Genomic DNA, 20811 nt, shown 5'->3' with positions numbered 1-20811 from the left:
AGCTTACAGGTTGCTTGGCCGCTTTGAGTCAATTCATCTCTCGTCTCGGTGAAAAGGCATTGCCTCTTTACCGACTGATGAAGAAGTCTGACAAGTTCGAGTGGACTCCGGAAGCAGATGCAGCATTTGAAGAGCTCAAAGCTCTGCTCTCCACCCAGCCAGTGCTTGCTGCCCCAATCAGCAAGGAGCCTTTACTGCTTTACATTGCAGCCACAGGACAAGTTGTCAGTACAGTACTTACGATCGAGCGGGAAGAAGAAGGAAAGGCCTTCAAAGTTCAGCGCCCAGTATATTATATTTCTGAAGTCTTGACCCCATCGAAGCAAAGATACCCTCATTATCAGAAGCTCGTATATGGGATTTACATGACTACAAAGAAAGTTGTCCACTACTTCTCTGATCATTCCATTACAGTCGTCAGCGACGCTCCGTTGTCAGAGATCTTGCACAACAGAGATGCAACTGGTCGAGTGGCCAAATGGGCGATTGAACTCCTTCCCCTAGATATCAAGTTTGAGGCAAAGAAATCTATCAAGTCCCAACCAATTGCAGATTTCGTCGCCGAGTGGATTGAACAGCAACTTCCGACTCAGGTTCACTCAGAGCACTGGACCATGTTCTTCGATGGATCTAAGATGCTGAATGGTTCCGGTGCTGGGGTAGTATTGGTTTCCCCCCGAGGAGATAAGCTCAGATATGTTCTCCAGATTCACTTTGATTCCTCCAATAATGAAGCAGAATATGAAGCACTTTTGTATGGGTTGCGCATGGCCATTTCACTCGGCGTCCGTCGCCTCATGGTCTATGGCGACTCAGATTTGGTGGTTAATCAGGTGATGAAGGAGTGGGACGTCAGAAGTCCAGCTATGCCCGGTTATTGTAATGCAGTAAGAAAGTTAGAGAAGAAATTCGAGGGGTTAGAGCTTCATCACATCCCCCGACTAAAAAATCAAGCAGCTGATGATTTGGCAAAGATAGGCTCCAAGAGAGAAGCCATCCCCAGCAATGTGTTTTTGGAACACATCCACTCGCCGTCAGTCCAAGAAGATCCTTTTACAGATGAAGTCTCGTAGCCAAAGAGTGCCACGGATCCGACTGAAGTCGAAATTCCAGCGGTGGTCAACCTAATCATGGAAGTCTTGGCAATCACCCCCAACTGGACGATACCGTACATCGCGTATATCCTGAGGAAGGAACTCCCGGATGACGAGGAAGAGGCTCGATAGATCGTCCGTCGATCCAAGGCCTTCACAATCATAAAGGGACAATTGTATAGAGAAAGCGCGACTGGAGTCGGTCAGAAGTGTATAACACCAGAAGAAGGCCAGATAATCCTTGATGAGATCCACTCGGGGACCTGTGGTCACCATGCGTCCTCTCGGACCATTGTGGCTAAAGCATACCAAGCGGGTTTTTACTGGCCAAGAGCAAATGAAATGGCAAAAGAGATAGTCGACAAGTGTGAAGGGTGCCAGTTCTACTCCAACATGTCGCACAAACCCGCATCAGCCCTGAAGACCATTCCACTCGTTTGGCCCTTCGCTATTTGGGGGTTGGATATGGTTGGTCCATTGAGAACAGGCAGGAGCGGTTTCACACATGTGTTTGTGGCAGTCGACAAGTTTACCAAATGGATTGAAGCCAAGCCTATCAAGAATCTTGATGCTTGCACTGCCATCAGTTTCGTCAGGGAGTTAACATTCAGATATGGGGTCCCGCATAGCATCATCACTGACAATGGGTCAAACTTTGATTCAGACAAGTTCAGAGCTTTTTGCGCCTCTCAAGGCACACGAGTCGACTACGCATCGGTCGCCCACCCCCAGTCGAATGGGCAAGCAGAAAGGGCAAATGGTCTGATTCTCAAAGGACTAAAACCTCGGCTGATGCGTGATCTCAAGCACGCAGCAGGTGCATGGGTCGACGAGCTTCCGTCAGTTCTGTGGGGATTGAGGACCACCCCGAATAGGCCGACTGGAAGAACCCCGTTCTTTCTGGTTTACGAAGCGGAAGCAGTCCTGCCGAGTGATCTACTTCACAATGCACCCCGAGTCGAGCTTTACACCGAAGATGAAGCAGAACAAGCCTGGCAAGACGCAGTCGACCTCCTGGAAGAAGAAAGAGAAATGGCTATGATCCGATCGAACATTTATCAGCAAGACTTACGTCGGTTCCATGCCAGAAATGTGAAGAGTCGAGCCTTCCAAAAAGGAGATTTGGTCCTCCGAGTGGATCAACAGAAACCACACAAGCTCGCTCCTACTTGGGAAGGCCCCTTCATCGTCACCAAAGTCCACCACAATGGAGCGTATCATCTTTACAATGTCGATCGCCAGATCGATGAGCCACGAGCCTAGAATGCGGAGCTACTCCGCCCCTTTTATACCTAAATTCTCACTCGGATGAGATGTAATAAGAAAAACTCCTGTAGTTTATTTATCAAAGACAAGAGCGTTATAATTTTCCCAGTGATTATTATTGTTTTTTATTTGCGTAAGAAATCCCCCAGTGGGTGGCTTAGCTGCGAATCCGCTTCGCCTAAGTTTGTAAAAAGTTTCCTACCGAGTGGCGAGCCAGCCTCCCACTCGGGGGCTTAGCTGCGAATCCGTTTCGCCTAAGTTTGAAAAAATCCTACCGAGTGGCGAGCCAGCCTCCCACTCGGGGGCTTAGCTGCGAATCCGTTTCGCCTAAGTTTGAAAAAAATCCTACCGAGTGGAGAGCAATCCTCCCACTCGGGGGCTTAGCTGCAGTCCAACACTCGCCTAAGTTCTCCCACTTAGAGACTTAGCTGCAGTCAGGCACTCGCCTAAGTTTGAAAAAATCCTACCGAGTGGAGAGCAATCCTCCCACTCGGGGGCTTAGCTGCAGTCCAGTACTCGCCTAAGTTCTCCCACTTAGAGACTTAGCTGCAGTCAGGCACTCACCTAAGCTTGAGCAATCCTCCCACTCGGGGGGCTTAGCTGCAGTCCAGCACTCGCCTAAGTTCTCCCACTTAGAGACTTAGCTGCAGTCAGGCACTCGCCTAAGTTTGAAAAAATCCTACCGAGTGGAGAGCAATCCTCCCACTCGGAGCTTGGTTGCAGTCCAACACTCGCCTAAGTTTTCCCACTTAGAGACTTAGCTGCAGTCAGGCACTCGCCTAAGTTTGAAAAAAATCCTACCGAGTGGAGAGCAATCCTCCCACTCGGGGGCTTAGCTGCAGTCCAGTACTCGCCTAAGTTCTCCCACTCAGAGACTTAGCTGCAGTCAGGCACTCGCCTAAGTTTGAAAAATCCTACCAAGTGGAGAGCAATCCTCCCACTCGGGGGCTTAGCTGCAGTCCAGTACTCGCCTAAGTTCTCCCACCTAGAGACTTAGCTGCAGTCAGGCACTCGCCAAAGTTTGAAAAAACCCGACCGCGTGGAGAGCAATCCTCCCACTCGGGGGCTTAGCTGCAGTCCAGTACTCGCCTAAGTTCTCCCACTTAGAGACTTAGCTGCAGTCAGGCACTCGCCTAAGTTTGAAAAAAATCCTACCGAGTGGAGAGCAATCCTCCCACTCGGGGGCTTAGCTGTAGTCCAGTACTCGCCTAAGTTCTCCCACTCAGAGACTTAGCTGCAGTCAGGCACTCGCCTAAGTTTGAAAAATCCTACCGAGTCGAGAGCAATCCTCCCACTCGGGGGCTTAGCTGCAGTCCAGTACTCGCCTAAGTTCTCCCACCTAGAGACTTAGCTGCAGTCAGGCACTCGCCTAAGTTTGAAAAAACCCTACCGAGTGGAGAGCAATCCTCCCACTCGGGGGGCTTAGCTACAGTCCAGTACTCGCCTAAGTTCTCCCAAACACATCTCAATCCTCAAGGACGACGAGGGGCAGGTCGACTGCCACCTTCTCCTAGAGAGCTTCGCCACAAATACAATGCGCGATTCATCCCTCTCTACAGTAACGAAGTACGGGTCGACTGCCCCCCCACCCTTCTCCTGGAGAGCTTCGCCATAAATACAATGTGCGCTTCGTCCCACTCTGCAGTAACAGGGTGTGGGTCGACCGCCGCCGCCCCTGGGGAGCTTCGCCACAAATACAAGGCATGGGTCGACTACTTCCCCCTCCTTCGGAGCTGTGCTGCGAATACAAAAAGTTGTCTCGAATAAAGGTTGGGTTCACTCAGCAGGAGATTCATAAAGATATTCAACGGTAAACCAAGTTCAGATAAAATCCTAAAGGTTCTGGATCACGGATCGAGGTACTCGGGCATGCGACCCGAAAAAGTTTAACGGTTACAAAAACCACTCGGCATTCCAAGGCAAATTTAAGGTGGGACATAAGAGTTTGTTCACTCCGCGGGAGGAGGGCTGGCAGGCTCGACGAACTCATCCAGGTCGACGCCGTCGGCTATCCGAGTGGCTGCAGCGATGAAAGTCTCCATAAAGGTTCGGAAGTCATGCTTCTGGGTGTTGGCGACCTTGATTGTTGCCAGCTTGTCTTGTCGCACCTCCTTGCAGTGGACACGAACCAAAGACAGAGCCACATCAGCGCCGCACCGAGCAGAAGACTTCTTCCACTCCTGCACTCGGTCAGGGATTCCGTTATGACGAGTCATCAGAGACTCAAGATCATTTTGGAGCGTAGCCTCTGGCCAAAGTGCCGGGTCGATCCGTGACATGGCGACCTTCAGTCGAGCCAAGTAGTCCACGGCACCGTCAATGCGAGATTCCAGTCGGAGCAAATTCATGGCAGCTTCATCTTTCACGGGAGAGTTGATTGGATCCAAACCTGGTTCGATCCGCCCAGTCTCCTCTTCAAAGTTCTGGCAAAACTCTGCATTCACGATCCAAGGATAAGTCAATTTTCATACACTGAGTCGACACAAAAAAAATCAGTCAGAACTAAATGTGCACCTTCAAGCTTGATATACAACTTCTTGGCAAGGCTCCTCAAGTAGCTCTCGAGATCGTCCCTCCTGCGAGCAATGCCTTCCATCTTTTCGTTCAGGTTGAGGTTATCCTTCTTCCAGCGTGTACACTCCCTGTTGGCTTCATTCAGAGTGGTCTTTAGCCTGGTATTCTCTTCTTCTAACTGGCCGACCGAAGCCAGCTTCTATTCGGTCAGAGCGGTCTTGTCGTCAGCCTCCTTACGAGCAGCAGCCAAGTCCTGATCCTTTTTCGCCAGAGCTTCTCTTAGTTTTTCTGCAAAGAAATGATGATTGATTCGGAAATAGCAGAAGGGTACTCAAGCCTAAAACTAACCAGTCGACAAAATAGTCTTACGTGCGGCGCCGTCTCTGGCCTTTTGCAGCTCTGTCCTGGCCAGCTCCAGATCAAGGTTCAGTTGAATCTGCTGCTTCTCCAAGTCAGCAAAGCGAGCTCCAAGATCGCAAGATTTCTGAAGTCAAAGGGGAGAAGTTATTTTACAGCGAAAAACAACAAAGGCAATAAATACTAAGACTACGATCGACTGCCAGCAGTCCACCATAGCCTCGGGGACTACACCCAGTGGGTGCACTTAGCGTGCCCCCACCGGTTCTGACCCCACTCGACCGGCCCGCCGAAGTCGAGTCCAAAAAAAAGAGAGAAAGAACTCAGACTACAGTCGACTGCCAGCAGTCCACCATAGTCTCGGGGACTACACCCAGTGGGTGCACTCAGCGTGCCCCCACCGGTTCTGATCCCACTCGACCAGACCGAGTGGAAGAGACAAACTATACATTCGACAAAATACTAAGACTACAGTCGACTGCCAGCAGTCCACCGTAGTCTTGGGGACTACACCCAGTGGGTGCACTCAGCGTGCCCCCACTAGTCCAAGAATTCAATCGACGCACCCAGTGGGTGTGCAGATGCAAAGATTTTCGGAAAGACTCTTCAGGTAGCATATCCTAACAGAACAAGCGGCAACCAACTAACCTGAACATTGCTCTGAAGGGGCGAGCTGGCATCATAGGCGGCTTGGTTGGCGTCCCGCACCGCCTTCATCTTCTCCATCATAATGCCCGCTTGACGAATGGCTTCCCTAGCAGCATTCACCTCGTCCTCCGGGACACGATGGGTCGCAAAAATTGAAGGCAGGTCGACAGGGGCCTGAGCAGTTGATGAAGAAGGCAAAGCACTCGACAGCGGCTCAGCGAAGGTAACAGGACCCCGATTGACGTCGCCAGTGTCCTGAACAACTGGTTCCGCCCTCGCCGTCGTCTGTAGCGCCCCGCTTGCAGGAGCTCGCCTGTTCTTCCTCGTCAAAGGCCTCTCGGGCTCTCTTTCATCATCAGGGAGGTCAATAATGTTGGGAGCGTGCAAGGTTCAAATTGCCAAAAGCATGTCACCCAGTGATGCACGATACAGTTGAATCGACCAAAAAAAAGATAGTATGGCAGAAATCATACCCGGATTAGAAGTGACCGCATCCTCCATCGCCTCATCATCATCCCTGTAAGCTGAGGTTCCGGAAGTGGCAGCGCTAACAATTCCAAAGTTCATCCAGTTAAAACAAGAAAAACAAACAACACGGAGCGTCGAGTGAATACAAGGAGAGACACTCACGCGGACGCGACAGGGATATCGATCTTGATCTTTGGCAGCGCCTTCCGAGTCTTCGGCTCTGCAACTTTGGGGTGCTTTGGCGCCTTCCCAGCCGGGGTTGGTGAAGAGATCCGAGGGTGCTTCGAAGACTGACCAGCCGGAGCAGTTGCCTTGTCGCGAGCACTCGGTCGTTCTTGGTCAAGCTTGGATCGCCTTTCCCTGCGAGGAGGCGACTCGACTTCTTCTCCAGCGCTTGAGTTGTCTCTCCCTCTGTCCCCTTCACCATCGGAAGCCCCCTCGCCGCTTTCGCCGCCACTCGCCTCGCCTTCCAGAGCTTGCTCTTGCTCCCCGTTGGGCATGGAATACATTTCAATAATGGCCTGAAAGAAAGCAGGGAGAACAAAGTCAGTCGACGCAATACAGACGGCTACGCGAGTGAACTCAGATTACAAGCAAAAACTCAGAATCAGACCTGCTCGGGTGCGTGGGACTGGTCGAATGGAGGGACTCTCCTGGCTCCCCTGGGATTGTCCTTATTCCCGGTAATGCCAGACAGCCACTTCTCCAGCGTGTCGTCGTCGACCTCCTCCGGGTGGACCCGAGTGGAGTCTTCAAGACCCGAATACATCCACATCGGATGGTCTCGAGCTTGGAGAGGCTGGATGCGCCGCTGAAGGAAGACCTCCAAGAGATCCATACCAGTGACCCCGTCGCGAATAAGCTGGACCACTCGGTCGACCAGCACCTGCACGTGCTCCTTCTCCTCCGGGAGCACCTTCAAAGGGGAGGGTTTTTCCACTCGGTCCATGGTAAAAGGAGGGAGGCCAGTCGATTGCCCTGGCGTCGACTAGTCTTTGCAGTAGAACCAAGTCGACTGCCATCCGCGAACTGAATCAAGGAGAATCATGGCCGGAAAGGAGCTTTTTCCCCTCGTCTGGATGCCAAGACCCCCACACATCTGGATCACTTGGGTCCTCTCGTCACTCGGATTAGCCCTTTTCACTGTCTAGGAGCGACAAGTGAAAATATGCTTGAAAAGACCCCAGTGAGGTCGACAACCCAAGAAGTTCTCACACAAGGAAATGAACGCAGCAAGATAAACGATTGAGTTGGGGGTAAAATGGTGGAGTTGAGCCCCAAAGAAGTTCAGAAACCCTCGGAAGAAAGGATGAGGAGGCAAGGAAAACCCACGGTCGACGTGGGTGGCAAGAAGAACGCGCTCACCCTCCCGAGGCTGCGGCTCGGATTCCTTCCCCGGAAGCCACGCCGCGTCGTAGGGGATCAGCCCCCCTTCGGCCAAGTCGTCGAGGTCGTCTTGGAAGATCCTTGAGTGGATCCAGTCGCCCTGGATCCAGCCCTTCGGCAGGCCAGACCGCGAGGAAGATCCGCCCCGGCTGGTCGCCTTCCCCTTCGACTTCGTCGTCGCCTTCTTGGCCCGCTCCAGAGCTGCTGTCTTCTTCCTCCCCATTGTCGCCGGCGAGGCGCGTGCGGTGCGGTGGTGTTAGGGCAAGAGCGAGCGCGGCGGAGGGACGTGAGGGAGAGAAGAGGTAATGGGATGCACTACTCGGGGAACTCCGGTCCAGGCGCTTTATATCAGGCCGCTCCCGAGTGGCTGACGGGTAGGCCCAGGTGGCCCTGTCAAATCCCGCAACGACCGCACGAGCGATACGTGGCGAAAAAGGTGGCGCGGGGATCGAGGCGGCTCCGCTCTATCTCGTCCGATTACTGCGGCCTCCCCCGTCCCGCGCGCTTCCCAAAATTCGGATCCCACTAAATCCGCGGGCAGCGAATAACTTGTCAGACCAAGGATCTCCTCCACACCATCACTCGAAGCCTTACAAATAAAGAAACCCACTCGACGAGGAATTAAGAAAGGATCAAGGCGACTGGAAAGGAAGTTGCTGCCATCACTCAGGCCCGTTGATCTGAAACTAGATATGCTCACGACATGAAAAACGAGTCGGAGAAGCTCTCAAATCCTTCCCCACTCAAACCTCGATCCATTCGGGGGCTAATGATGAAGCTATGTACCTAGGGTAGGGTCATGGACCTGTCCTACCTACCCTACCCGAGGACATCTCTAGAAGAAATCACCTTTCAATCGACTTGAAGGTGTTCCACTCGACAGACTCGAAGACACTCGACCAAGAAGCAACCACTCGACGGCCAGGAGACCTAAAGTCACTCCGCACGCTAACGGTCGGTCATTAAGTAGCTTTTTATGGTCATCATAGCACTTTATTACTAGCGTTACCAGTAACGTCTCGCCTTAATGAACATTGAACACTTGGTATTGTGGGCTGGCCGGGGGCCTGGCGCACTCTATATAAGCCACCCCCCTCCGAGACAAAGATTCGCACCTCTGTAACTCATACACGCATAATCCAGTCGACCGCCTCCGGGCTCCGAGACGTAGGGCTATTACTTCCTCCGAGAAGGGCCTGAACTCGTAAACCTTGCGTGCTTACAACTTCTCCACAGCTAAGATCCTGCCTCTCCATACGTACCCCCCCTACATCACTGTCAGGCTTAGAACCACGACAGTGGTCACTTGTTGGTTTGATTGAGCTGGTGCAGAGTGCGGTCAAGGCTCCCCAACGACATTATTTTTGTTAGTTTTTATAAACCAAAGTAATCTGATGGGTTCAGAATGGGGGAGTGAACTCGTTCAAACCCAGGGTCCAATGGATCATGTCATCACCATCAACTTCATGTCTTCTTTGGTTCATATGATAGAAATACCATTAAAAAGACAGTCCGGTGCACGTAGCTCCCGCTTGCATAGTGATCATAAAAAGGCAGTCCGGTGCATGTAGCTCCCGCTTGCATAGGGTCCGATCACTCTGGGTCTATAGTACACAGCTTTAACCTATATTTATGCAAAAGGCTATTTTCAAGACTCAAACCCGTGACCTCATGGTTGCAAGGCAACAACTTTACCGCTATGCCAAGACATGTATCATAGGAATGGAAAAATCATAAAAAATGAGATGACATGTATCTCAATTCTTATAGAAAAAAAATGTCATTTGATGCATAAAATATGAATTTTTGCATTGAGTTTAGGCTAATGTTATTTTTCCTTCAAAATATGAAAGATTGATTCATATCCTACATAGGAATAGAAATCCATTTCTACAAACCAAAGGCTTTGAAGGATTTTTTTTCTTTTCTCCTTCGAAAATCATATCCTATAAAATTTCTATAAAATTTCTACAAACCTACAAAGCAAAGGAGGCCTAAAGGAATTTTTCCTATAGAAATCCTATCCTATAGAATTCCTGCAAAATTCCTCCAAACCAAAGGGGGGCCTTAGTTTCCAGCAGCTCCCTTTTCTAACATTAATTATTGTGTGGTAAAAAGGAAAACCTCCACACTTGACAAAAGAAGAAGATCCATGTTCAATGCACATGAGGTTATAGCTTGAGAACTTTACATCGGACAGATTCCATACTTGATACACACATAAAACAGCATAATTCCAAAATTACCATGGCTATAAACAGTAGAGCAAGCTTCCTCATCCCTCCACCTTTACTTCTGCAGAAGTGCAGATATGACTACTCTCTAAATGCTATGATGGCTTACCAAGAGCATGAATTATTTCACTTTTATAGCAGCTTATCACAGAACAAAACATTTTTGGTGAAAAATTGTCCACGATGACATGTTGTAGCTCACCAATCAGAAGTTCGAATCCCCCTAATCTTTCCTTAAAGCAGCAATGCATCAACAAAGTTCGAATCCCCCTAATCTTTCCTTAAAGCAGCAATGCATCAACAAACTATCTTTCCTTGAATGTGAAGTAAGGACATCTTTCAATGTGCCAATGGGTCACTAAGCTTTCAGCAAGGTAATATTCTTTGAAAGGTAAAACTGTACCCAAACCAGAATCTTCATACAACAGGACATTGCCAATGTAATAACCAGAAATACAAAATTAAATAAATAATATACTTTATGTCATCGATCACAAAAAGATTAACTTCTAAACGCAGACTGAAAATTTCCACGGACCAAAAAAATATTAAATGAGTAAACTATTATTGATATTGTGCATTGAGGACAATGAGCACTACGACAGATAGAACCAGAGGCCAGCTTCTGTGATTCAAAATAACCAAGAGTCATATCTCCTGTATTTATATGTACGGGAAATGGCAACAATCAGCTTGGCATTTCCTATGAAATAAATAATCTAATAGAGAAAGAGTTAGGATCCATAGCACATTAGGTGGAGAGAATGTCAACCCTGTTACACAGTATTACTGACCAACAGATACAAGTTAGGAAGCATGACCATTTTACAAATCCTACATCCTCTGTGCTAAACAGATCATGCAAGAACCAGCAACAAAATCATACTACCTGAGTACCTATGATTTTTTCCTCACTTCTAATGACAATATTAAAACTGTGTATTAGCCTCGCTGCTGTTTTCTTCTTCCAGATCCATCACTTTTTGCTATCATCTGCCATCTTCGTACACAAATTCCAAGCAAAACAGCACACATTATGTCATCTGCTTATTCATTCAGTTTGATTTTGCGAAAACTTCAGGTGAAAAATTAGCCGCCTATATAATTTGTATCACAATAACCTTTCTCCAAGAAGACCACCAAGTTCACAAGTCTTCCAACATTAATAATCATTTTAGCAACCTATCGAGTATTATCCCCCGATGATCATTGATTACTCAAAATATAGAAAGAGTGACTGCCTCTCTTACCTATTTGTTGGTAACTTGAGATGAGCCTTCCATAAGTTGCCAGATTTCATCAAACTATTATCTTGTTTGCTTCCTGATGAGACCAGCTCTCATGATGGGGTCATTGTAATTGACCTCATCTTAAGCTAGGAGCCTAGGACTCGATTTACTTAATCTTGCAGATTCCAATCGGTTCCATGTTTGATCAGCACAGATGACATTTTGATTTTGCTGGCAGAATGCAGTGCACTGCAATTCAAACATACGGTTTCACAATACGAACCACATTGTTACCACCACAAATATCCCCAGAATCATGAGCAGCCCCATTCAAAATCGGTACCAGTTGGTGTTCTGAACAGAGCTAATGAAGTGATTCAACAACCAACTTCATGTCCTTCACATTCTCCTCAGTGCTCTCATACTTCGCCGGCTTAAACAGCTTCCACAACCCCACCGGATGCTGGCGCCTCACCTCATCCTTTCTCTCCCTGACTAGGCCCCCGAAAATCCTCTCGCACTCCAGGTATGGCTTCACGAACAGATTGTAGAACTTGAGGCGGCTGAATCTCACATAATGCCTCATCTCAATGGGGTCCCCAAGCCCACCCACCGACGCCAAATACTCCACCACATTGTGCCGCGGGACGATCGACCTGTCGAGATTTATCCCCAAGAACTCCGGGTACTCCACCAGCCAACCGATCTCAAACCCCATCCTGCCCACCAAGAACTCCACCTTCCTCTCCACATCCTCCAGGCTATATAAAATTGCCCTGGGCTCAACGGAGATCACCCTCAGCGCGTCCCGCCGGCTCAGCCCGCGCTCGTGCAGGAGCTCTACCCGCCGCCTCGTGGCGATTGCGGCGCTGAGCACGCCGTGAGAGAGGACCTGGTCCTTGATGGGCGCCCGGCAGCGGAGCTCGTCCAGGAGCTCGATGAGGCGGGACGGCTCGCCCGGCTCCATGGAGAGGAGCCCGTCGGGGTCGGACCCGAGGGCGTTCTTGATCTCGTCCGCCGGGAGGCGCAGGCCACGAAGTTCTTGGAGAAGGTGGCCCAGGCGGTGGGTGTTAGGGACGCGGTGGAGCAGGGACGTGGCCTCGGCGGTGCTGAGGCCGGCCGCGCGGTGGAGCAGTCGGTGCAGGTCCGTGGTGCTGGAGGCTAGTGGGCGTTGTTGCGTTTGTGGGGGTTGGGTGGTTGCTGCGGGGTCACCGAGGATGCGTTGGATGCGGAGGAGCTCGCGGAGGTCGTGGGATGAGGCGGAGGTGGAGAGGGGATTGGAGTGGTGGAGAGAGCGGGGGAGGCGGTGGTGAAGGGCCCGTAGAGCGAAAGCCATGGCGATGGCGGCGGCAGGCGGCGGCGACGGAGATGACCACGGTACTGATTTCCGAGTGGAGATTGAGAATCTGACCTCGTTTTGGTTGAGTGGCCTGTATGGCTGGGAGGCGGAGGTGGACTGACGAACCAGGGAGGAGGGGCTCCGGGTCGCACGAGCAGGAAGGAGGAGCAGACCTGACCGAATGGGTCGACACGGCTCGCCCCCCGTTAAACATGCCTGGCGCGGCACGACCCACGGCGGCCCGTTTATAAATGGGCCGTGCCGTGCTGGCACACTTGCCACACTTACAGGCCCAGAGCTGGCCCTCGACTCCCTACAAACATCAAAATCAGTACTCGTTGCAAAGAACACTTCACTTTATCAGGTCGCAACAAGTGGCGCACATGCAGTGCGCCACTTGTCGTAACCTGAGAGTTTTTCTTTTTTTGTAGATTCATTTATTTAAAATGTTTTATTTTTTAAACCGTGTGTCTAAATCTCGAACCGTTTTCGCCATTGGATTTTCCTCGTGTCGAGATCTTCAAAACTAGATACCATGTTGATAGGTTTTGACAAAAAAATTTCCCAAAAAAAACCGGGCGAAAAACCGAAACCGGGAGCACAGTTTTTTCCCTATCCGAAAGAGGCACGTCCGTGCCTCTCGCGAAATCACGCCTGTGCCTCTCGCGAAATCACGCCCGTGCCTCTCGTGGAAGCAAAATCGTGACTCTCATGGAAGAAAAAAAAAGCAGAAAACACGTTTTTTTTCGTTTTCGAGAGGCACGACCGTGACTCTCGCAAAGTACAACCGTGCCTCTCGCAGAAGCAAAGCCATGACTCTCGCGGAAGAAAAAAAACAGAAAACGCGTATTTTTTTTCTTTTTCTGAGAGGCTCGGCCGTGACTCTCGTGAAAGCACAACCGTTCCTCTCGCGGAAGCAAAACCGTGACTCTCGTGACAGAAAAAAAACAGAAAACGCGTTTTGTTTTTCCCTTTTCAAGAGGCACGGCCGTGACTCTCACGAAAGCACAATCGTGCCTCTCCGTTTCCGAAAGGCACGGTCGTAACTCTCGCTAAAGTACAACCGTGCCTCTCGCGAAAAAAATCCGTGACTTTTGCGGAAAAAAATGCGTTTTTTCGCGTAAATTTTTTTTTAATCGAAAAGCTAAGGAAGACCGGGAGAAACCAAAATATCGAAAAAACCGGAAAAAACGTTTAAAAAGTCGAAAACGCGTGCGGAAAAATAAAAAAACAAAATTCGAAGAGAGCATCCAGAGCACGACACATAACGAATGGCTGAAAGCGCGCTAAGTGACGCTGATCATTTTGAGGCTCCCGAAGGAACGCTCATTAACTGGTTGCTCCCAAAAAACATACAGCTAACCTCACTGACTATTTCTCTCGGCACGACGAGCGCCAAATCTCTCTTAGGCCTTGTTTGGATACCGTGTTTTAATAGAACTAGTTTTCCGTCAACTGAGGCAACCGCCTAACAAACTAAAATCATATTTGATTATCGCAGATAAAACATGGATAAGTAGGATTCAGTTTCCACAAAATCAGGAATATGCGTTTTGCGAAAAACCACTATTAGTTGTTTTTGTGAAAACACGATTACAGAAACTCAACGTAGCTGATTTATCCTTCTGCAACAAATTCATTAGCGCACGTTTTCTTCCAATTGTTGACTTCGAGAAGTGCTGTACCGTTGTCTTGTGTGTTGAGTGGAAGAGGCCACCGCCGTTCGCATGCGCCAAGTCGTTGACGGAAAGAAGCTGCCGTCGTGCGCGCACGCCAAGGCACCGAGTCCAAGTGGCAGTAGCCGGCCGCGCGCGCGCCGTGTTGCTGAGGGGAAGTGGCTGCCGCAGTACACGAACGCGCGAGTCGTCGAGGGAATCGGCCGCTGCCGCCGTCCGTGCTTGCCGACGTCGAGGTAAAGCAGCCGCTGCGCACGGCGAGTCGTCGAGTGGAAGTCCTTGCCGCCGTCCGCACCCTTCAGTGGCGTCTACCTGGTGAAGCGCCAACGGAGGGGAGCCGAGCAATAGATGGCGGCAAAAGGCGCTGATTCATTTACGACCAACAGGAATGGAGCAGCGGTGTCAACGAGCTAATGGCGGAGGAGAATCAGAAGGGCCTGAGGATGAACTGAAGGGGAGCAGCGGCACATGCGTGCTTCGATGAAGAAGCCATGGCGGCTAATTTGGGGAAAGTAGTGACGAGCGAAGTTTACGAACCGGAGAAGACACTCACAAATTATGGGCTATCCAAGCAAATAACTGAAGCGGCCAGTTTTTTACTTTTCTAATCCAAACATAGTTTTGTATAAACTGGTTATTCACAAAAACGTAGATAAAACCGATTTTCCTTAAAACCAGCTTAAAACGCATTTTCCATAATCCCATCGCTAATCTCCTCTATCCAAACAACCACTAGCAATCTAGGCTACACAAATGCTCCAGAGCTGCCACAGGACTCGTGAGGTCCAACACCGCCAACCTCGTCTCCTCCAAATCAAGAGCTCTCCAGACATGCTCTACGAATTTGCATTTCAGAAATAGATGCCCACCATCTTCGTCCAGCCGGTTACACACAGGACATCGAGTATCAAGCTCGACTCGTTTACGCTTGATGTTCATGCGTAGGGGGAGGCTATTATGTGCAAATCTCCACAAGAAAATACGAATCTCCCCAGGCAAAGGAAGGTTCCACAGCCGATTCCATTCCCCCCCTACACTGCACATTGTCTACGGATGTACTCGCATCTCGACCCAGGTTTTCATCCCGAATGGCAACACCCCTGTGATACACAACTTTGACTGAGAATTTTCCTTTTGGATCAAAATGCCAAGCAACTTGGTCCTCCATCCCTGCTCTCACTGGGATTGGCAGAATATCCTTTACATCCGCTTCACAAAAGATGTCTCTCAGCAACTCCTCGTCCCAAGTTTCAGTAACCGGATCAATCGGGTCTGAGACCCGGGTAACCAAAGCGTTGCCCCTATGTGAAACAAGCCGTCTAGTAGTGCCTCTTGGAATCCATGGGTCTTCCCAGATTCTAATATTCTCGCCCGTTCCAACACGCCAAATAATTCCCTCTTTCAGCAGTGATATACCCTTCAGAATACTCCTCCAGGTGTAGGAAATTCCATCTCTTTCAGCAACCTCAAGGATTGAACAATCAGGATAGTAGCGTGCCTTTAGGACTTGAGCACACAGGGTATCTGGTGCTTCCAGTAGCCTCCAACCCTGCCGGGAAAGCATGGCCATGTTAAAAATATGGAGATCCCGGAAACCAAGTCCTCCATCCTTCTTTGATCTTGTCATCTTCACCCAACTAACCCAATGACATCTATTCATTTTGTCCTGTTGACTCCAGTGGGGGTGTGTCGCTCGCTCGGATCAGGGCGAGTTCCTGGCTGCCATTGCAGGGAAGCTGGAGCACTTGTCGGGTCCGTTGCATGCAGAAGCGGTGTCCTGTGTGAAGGCTGGCGAGGCCAGTGCTGAGTTGGGTTTTCATAGAGTGAAGTTTGAATCAGATGCTCAAGTGCTGCTGAAAGCGCTCAAGTCCGATGACTACGAGCGGTCCGTGATTGGAGTTCTCCTGCGGGAAACGTGTAGTTTACGTTTTGGTAACTTTGAGTCCTTTGATTTTGGTTTTTTGTACTCGCGATTGTAATAAGGTTGCCCATGAACTAGCCGCGTATGGCTTCAGGGTGGGAGTTGTGACCACGTCTTGGATGGAGCAGGCTCCGGATTTTGTTTTAGGTGTGGTCGCCAGCGAGTCTTCTGTGCGGGTTCAGTAATGGAATCAACTATTTCCAGCTCAAAAAAAAAACTATTTCTCTCAACATGCAAGCATGCCCCATCACGAGAAAAGGTCCGTCCCACTATCATATGTCTCTCAACACGCAAGCATGTCCCTTCATCATGAAGCATACATGAAAAAAGATGATAGTGCACGAAAGTTTGTAACCCACGGCGTCCCGGAAGTTTGCATGCCACTTCACAACAAACTTTGCAATTTTACTTACGTGAGTTTGGACTCATCTCCCACTTTGATTCCGGCCAAATACGGAAGCATAGTGCTCGGCAAATTTGTTCACATTTTCTTGGATGGTGGATCATCTATGTTGGAGAGAAACATCATTGCGGGTGGTAATAATAGGATACGGCTTCACACATGTCTTCATGATAGAACTTGTGGATCTTCTCCTAGTACTTCTTGCCCTTTTGCTCTTCCCCACATATAGGGTCCATGCTTTAACCAACAAAACATCCTTAAATGTTGTGAAGTCCGAACCTCTTGCCTTGGGTGCCTTTGTCATTTTTTTGTTCTTGCCTTCGGTGCCTTGCGTACGTTATGTTACCCTAACATCAAAAGCAAGACGATTTGAATCCCTCAACTCATATTCCATACCGGCCATAGGCTCTTGACCCTCGTTGATCATCTCGATCATGTAATTCCCCTAAAACGATCATGATTTCAAATAAACCAACGGAATATGCAACTAATTCATTCAATGGCATATGCAACTAACGTATACAATGCATAACAAACATAATGAACAAAGGCATACAAAATTGAGCAAAATATTTACCCCTTCCAGCTGGGACATTTTCTCGAACAGGACACGAGCAGACCTGCTGCCGCCGGTGATACCCGTGCTTGTGCGCATCCGTGGAGTTGCAGCGAGTCGCACAACTCGTCGTCCGCCCCCTGCGGTCTTGTAAACCTGTCTGGAATCCTCCAATTGGTCGCTGGATCTATGTCGATCATGGGCAGGGCGAATGGCGACTTCATTGTTGGCGGCTGGATCGACGGGTGTGGGGCGACCAGACACAACGGAGGGGACACATCCTCTTCGAGGTCCACAACATCCTTGTCTGAAACTCCTTGTCATCGCTTCCCTCTTGTGCTGCTTCCATTGCCGCTCTCTCGGGGCGACATTCTCCGGCTTGCAACTCGGAACCACTGATGGGAGGCCCACGGACAACGCCGAGGCAACATCCGTGGTAACGGTGGTGGGCGGGGTACCCGACGACGACATCTAGGGCAGCGGGTGGGGTGGCGGCATGGATGGGGGAGCAGGGCGCGAAAAATGAACGAGGGAGGAGGGTCGTGGATTTGGTGGACTTGATCAATTTTGTGCAAATATGATGGGTCCTACCTATCGGATCCGACGTGGCAGACGCGTCCAGACCTTCCTATATCTGCCTTAGATTTGAACTGGACGTATAAGGCCGGTTTAAGGAGTTTGTCTAAGTCAAGATTTTATGACCGGTCAGTAACTTGGCCGTCCGCCGGGGCGTATAAGAAGGGTTTGTGGAGCCGGCTGTAGATGCTCTAATAGAATCAGCATACCTCCGGCCACCGGCGGCCGTTTCAAACTTCTGTAGACGTGGTTTGGTCTGGTCGCCATGCTACCGTTCCAAGCACTAATTATACCGTTGGTGATAGCAGCATACATTCATCCTATAGACTCCTAGTGATACGTGCAGGTCAACAGTTCACATCATGGAGGATGTCTTACATCGTCTTCAAGAATCTGCTCACTACACCCTGTCTCCCAGGTTTGGCTGACTCTGGATATCCTGGAAACAATATTGGCCACAAGCCCACAAGGAAACAAGCAGCTCAAGCAAGTCTCCTCTCCTGAGAGTATCCCTCTGATCACATCATATATTCGCAATCATGAGAAGTATGCCCATCGACGCACCGCGTCCTGTCCTGCCTGAAACGAACGATTCATTCCCATCCACTTTGCCTTTGGTTTACTCATACGTAGTACATGCCATGTGTGTGCCCTACCTGCTGATTCCTCCACACACACACGGGGCCTATTGGCCACGATAGAGAGCATGGGGAGAAAGAAGAAAAATATGCTCATTTCCATTACTCAGAGCAAGAAAACAAAAGGAAAGGAAACAGAGCACCAACTATTTCTCAGGTGACAAAAAGCTTATCAAAACCTGCATTTCTCATGCCGTAATCCCACAAAACATAACCTTGATTGCTGATCTAGTCCAGTTGGTCATTGCAAAAATTGAAGAACCCCACGAAAAACATGGCTCGGGGTTACGCTCTCCCTGCATAGTCCAGAACTGTAGATGAACTTTCTCCTATTTTGTTTGGAAGAATCAAAAGGCTCCACGGCCAGCTCACCTAAGCCTAAAAAGGAACAGGAGTTACAGGATGCAAAACTCACATCTGGTTCCGACTGTGCTCACCATTACCAGCATCCTTGATGCTAGCCATGGCGACCACAGACACCTTCTTCTCCTCCTCTTCTCCCTTGCTGCTACGGTCTCTGCTTGACATGGGCGTGGCCAGGTACGTCGGCTCCACGTCCCCGGCCATGACCACCAGTACTTTCTCCTCCCACGCTGCTGGCGCCTGGTCCGAGGCCACCAGCTTGGCGCCGTCGGTGGCGGAACCTTCGTCGTGGCCGCGGCCGGCGCTGCCCTCCAGGTACCCGGACAGCTTCCAGTACGAGCAGGCGAGGATGAGAAGGGCGAAGGCGATGAGTCCGAGCATCGCGGCCAGGCCACCGAAGAGGTACGGCACCGGCGAGTGCCACGCGGAGTGCGCGGCGCCGGCGGCCAGAGGGGCTACCGCAGCCTTCGTTGCTGCCGCCGTCGCATTGAAACCTGCCCCTGGTCTCATTGTTTCTGCACTTCTTGTTGATATGTTGCTCCTCAGTACTGGGAGCAAGTATGTGTGAGTTGGTTTTCTGCTGTTCTTGACTGGTTGTTGCTTGGTGTAATAGTGTGGGAGCGTACTGAAGCGTTAGGGGGTCATTTATAAGGAGGGAAAGGGAAAAAGGGGACGAATTTGCCATAGCAAGGATGAATTTGCTAAAGTAAGCGCTTCAAAGTCATCTAGATGTGATATAATTATGTCTCGACCACCTGACGTCACCTGTCCTTGTGTACAAAATAGTTGTGGCTGAACGTTGTCACTACTTTTTGGGCACGCCTATCCTTCCTTTTCCCTCGAAGGAAAAGGCGATCTCTGCAGCACCAGTCGCTAGGGAGTTCCTTCGCTGCCATCCTCCAGCGGCTCCCAGAGGGGTTGTCGGATTCACGTGTATGGATAGCTTTTGGTCAAAGTAGATTAGCTTTTAGGTTGTTCATCGTCTTGGCTTCAGCGATGATGACGGCAACGTTGAATAAAGTCTCTCCATATCTTACTCCGACGAGACGATCAGTCATATGGTTGGGATTGGATTTAGAATCCACTCTATTCAAGCAAGGATGATGCGGCGACGGCGACATCCTCGTGATGGACCCGTGTCCTCGGGCGCCGTCATTGCGACGGCATTTGCTCCAGTGCCGGTGCAGAGCTTGGGAGGTAATCTAGGTACGGAGCCAGATTGTGGTCTGCATCGATAATATCCTTCATCATGTGTTGGGTTCGTGGTATGTGGATGGCAGGTATGGTTTCCTCCTCCCGACGTCTTAGTCATATGGGGGTGTCAGATCTGGAGTTCGATGGTGTGTCCAGAGTGTTGCCCCGGTTTCGTTCAACAGTAATGGTTTCGTCTTTGGCGTGTCAGGTCCGCAAAGCTGCATATAAGCGATGGAGCCGCGTCGAGCTTGAGTGTGAAGGCGATTCGTCATTTTTTAAAAACTTTGGTGGCTGCTGTGTTGGTGCCAGAGTTAGGTGACAAGCGCTGGTGTCAAGCTCAGAGGTTTTTCCGTTCTTGTGTGTAGTTTTATTTCTTGACTGGTGTTCCTTTATGCAAAGGCTAACATTCTGTTATTTTTCCAATTTTGTCAGGTTCGTATATACATGATTTATATTACGATTTTTATAATATTTAATATAAATGGGATACATATTACCATAAAAAATAACACTCTATTGGGCTGTTCGTTGTTCATTTTTTGTTTCTTGGGTAAGGTGTACGATAACTAAGGTTCAACGTAATTCATAGGCTTCCAAACATTATCTTTTAAGTTGCTCATGGGCTTTCAAACTATTTTGATGCTCTGATATCACCTAAAGGCAGTTTTGATTGACTTGCGCCGCGAGAACTATATATCCTTTAAGCAAGTTGAAAGCTACTTTCGCCTGAAGGATATAGCTCTCGCGTGCGAGACTGGGCCAGCCTATTCTTTTGGGTTTTTTCCCGTGAGACAAGCGCTTCGTTGGTTCATTCGAACATACTGCATGTTGCTTCACTGTTTTTTCGCTGTGGACGTTTCTTTGTTTTTAATTTCTTTTTTGTCTTTTCGGTTTCATGGCTTCGCTGTTTTTTTGCTGCAGACATTTCTTTGTTTCTTATTTATTTTTG

The 20811-nt window shown here is 49.6% G+C and overlaps 2 protein-coding genes across 2 annotated transcripts; both read right to left on the bottom strand.

Moving 5' to 3' along the window:
- Positions 1–10571: 10571 nt before the first annotated feature.
- On the bottom strand, positions 10572–12702 carry LOC123086819 (transcription termination factor MTERF15, mitochondrial). Its single transcript, XM_044508634.1, has one exon. It carries the CDS (start codon positions 12530–12532, stop codon positions 11561–11563), a length of 972 nt encoding a protein of 323 aa, XP_044364569.1. The 5' UTR covers positions 12533–12702; the 3' UTR covers positions 10572–11560.
- Positions 12703–18521: 5819 nt separating this feature from the next.
- LOC123082252 (protein GLUTAMINE DUMPER 3) lies at positions 18522–19269 on the bottom strand. The gene is made up of 2 exons (XM_044504623.1): positions 18721–19269; positions 18522–18601 (listed from the first exon to the last, which is right to left on the bottom strand). Exons 1-2 carry the CDS (start codon positions 19176–19178, stop codon positions 18547–18549), a joined length of 513 nt encoding a protein of 170 aa, XP_044360558.1. The 5' UTR covers positions 19179–19269; the 3' UTR covers positions 18522–18546.
- Positions 19270–20811: the final 1542 nt, after the last annotated feature.

Source organism: Triticum aestivum, chromosome 4A (assembly GCF_018294505.1).
Source record: "Triticum aestivum cultivar Chinese Spring chromosome 4A, IWGSC CS RefSeq v2.1, whole genome shotgun sequence".
In the NCBI taxonomy this organism is placed as follows: Eukaryota; Viridiplantae; Streptophyta; class Magnoliopsida; order Poales; family Poaceae; genus Triticum; species Triticum aestivum.
Note: the sequence above shows the minus strand (reverse complement) of the source record. Positions and strands in the feature narration are given on the sequence as shown.

Coding starts and splice junctions, on each gene's coding strand:
- LOC123086819 (XM_044508634.1), bottom strand. CDS start 12,532: ATGGCTTTCGCTCTACGGGCCCTTCACCACCGCCTCCCCCGCTCTCTC.
- LOC123082252 (XM_044504623.1), bottom strand. CDS start 19,178: ATGAGACCAGGGGCAGGTTTCAATGCGACGGCGGCAGCAACGAAGGCT. Junction 18,602..18,720: donor GAGCACAGTCGGAACCAGAT/GTGAGTTTTGCA, acceptor TGGACTATGCAG/GGAGAGCGTAACCCCGAGCC.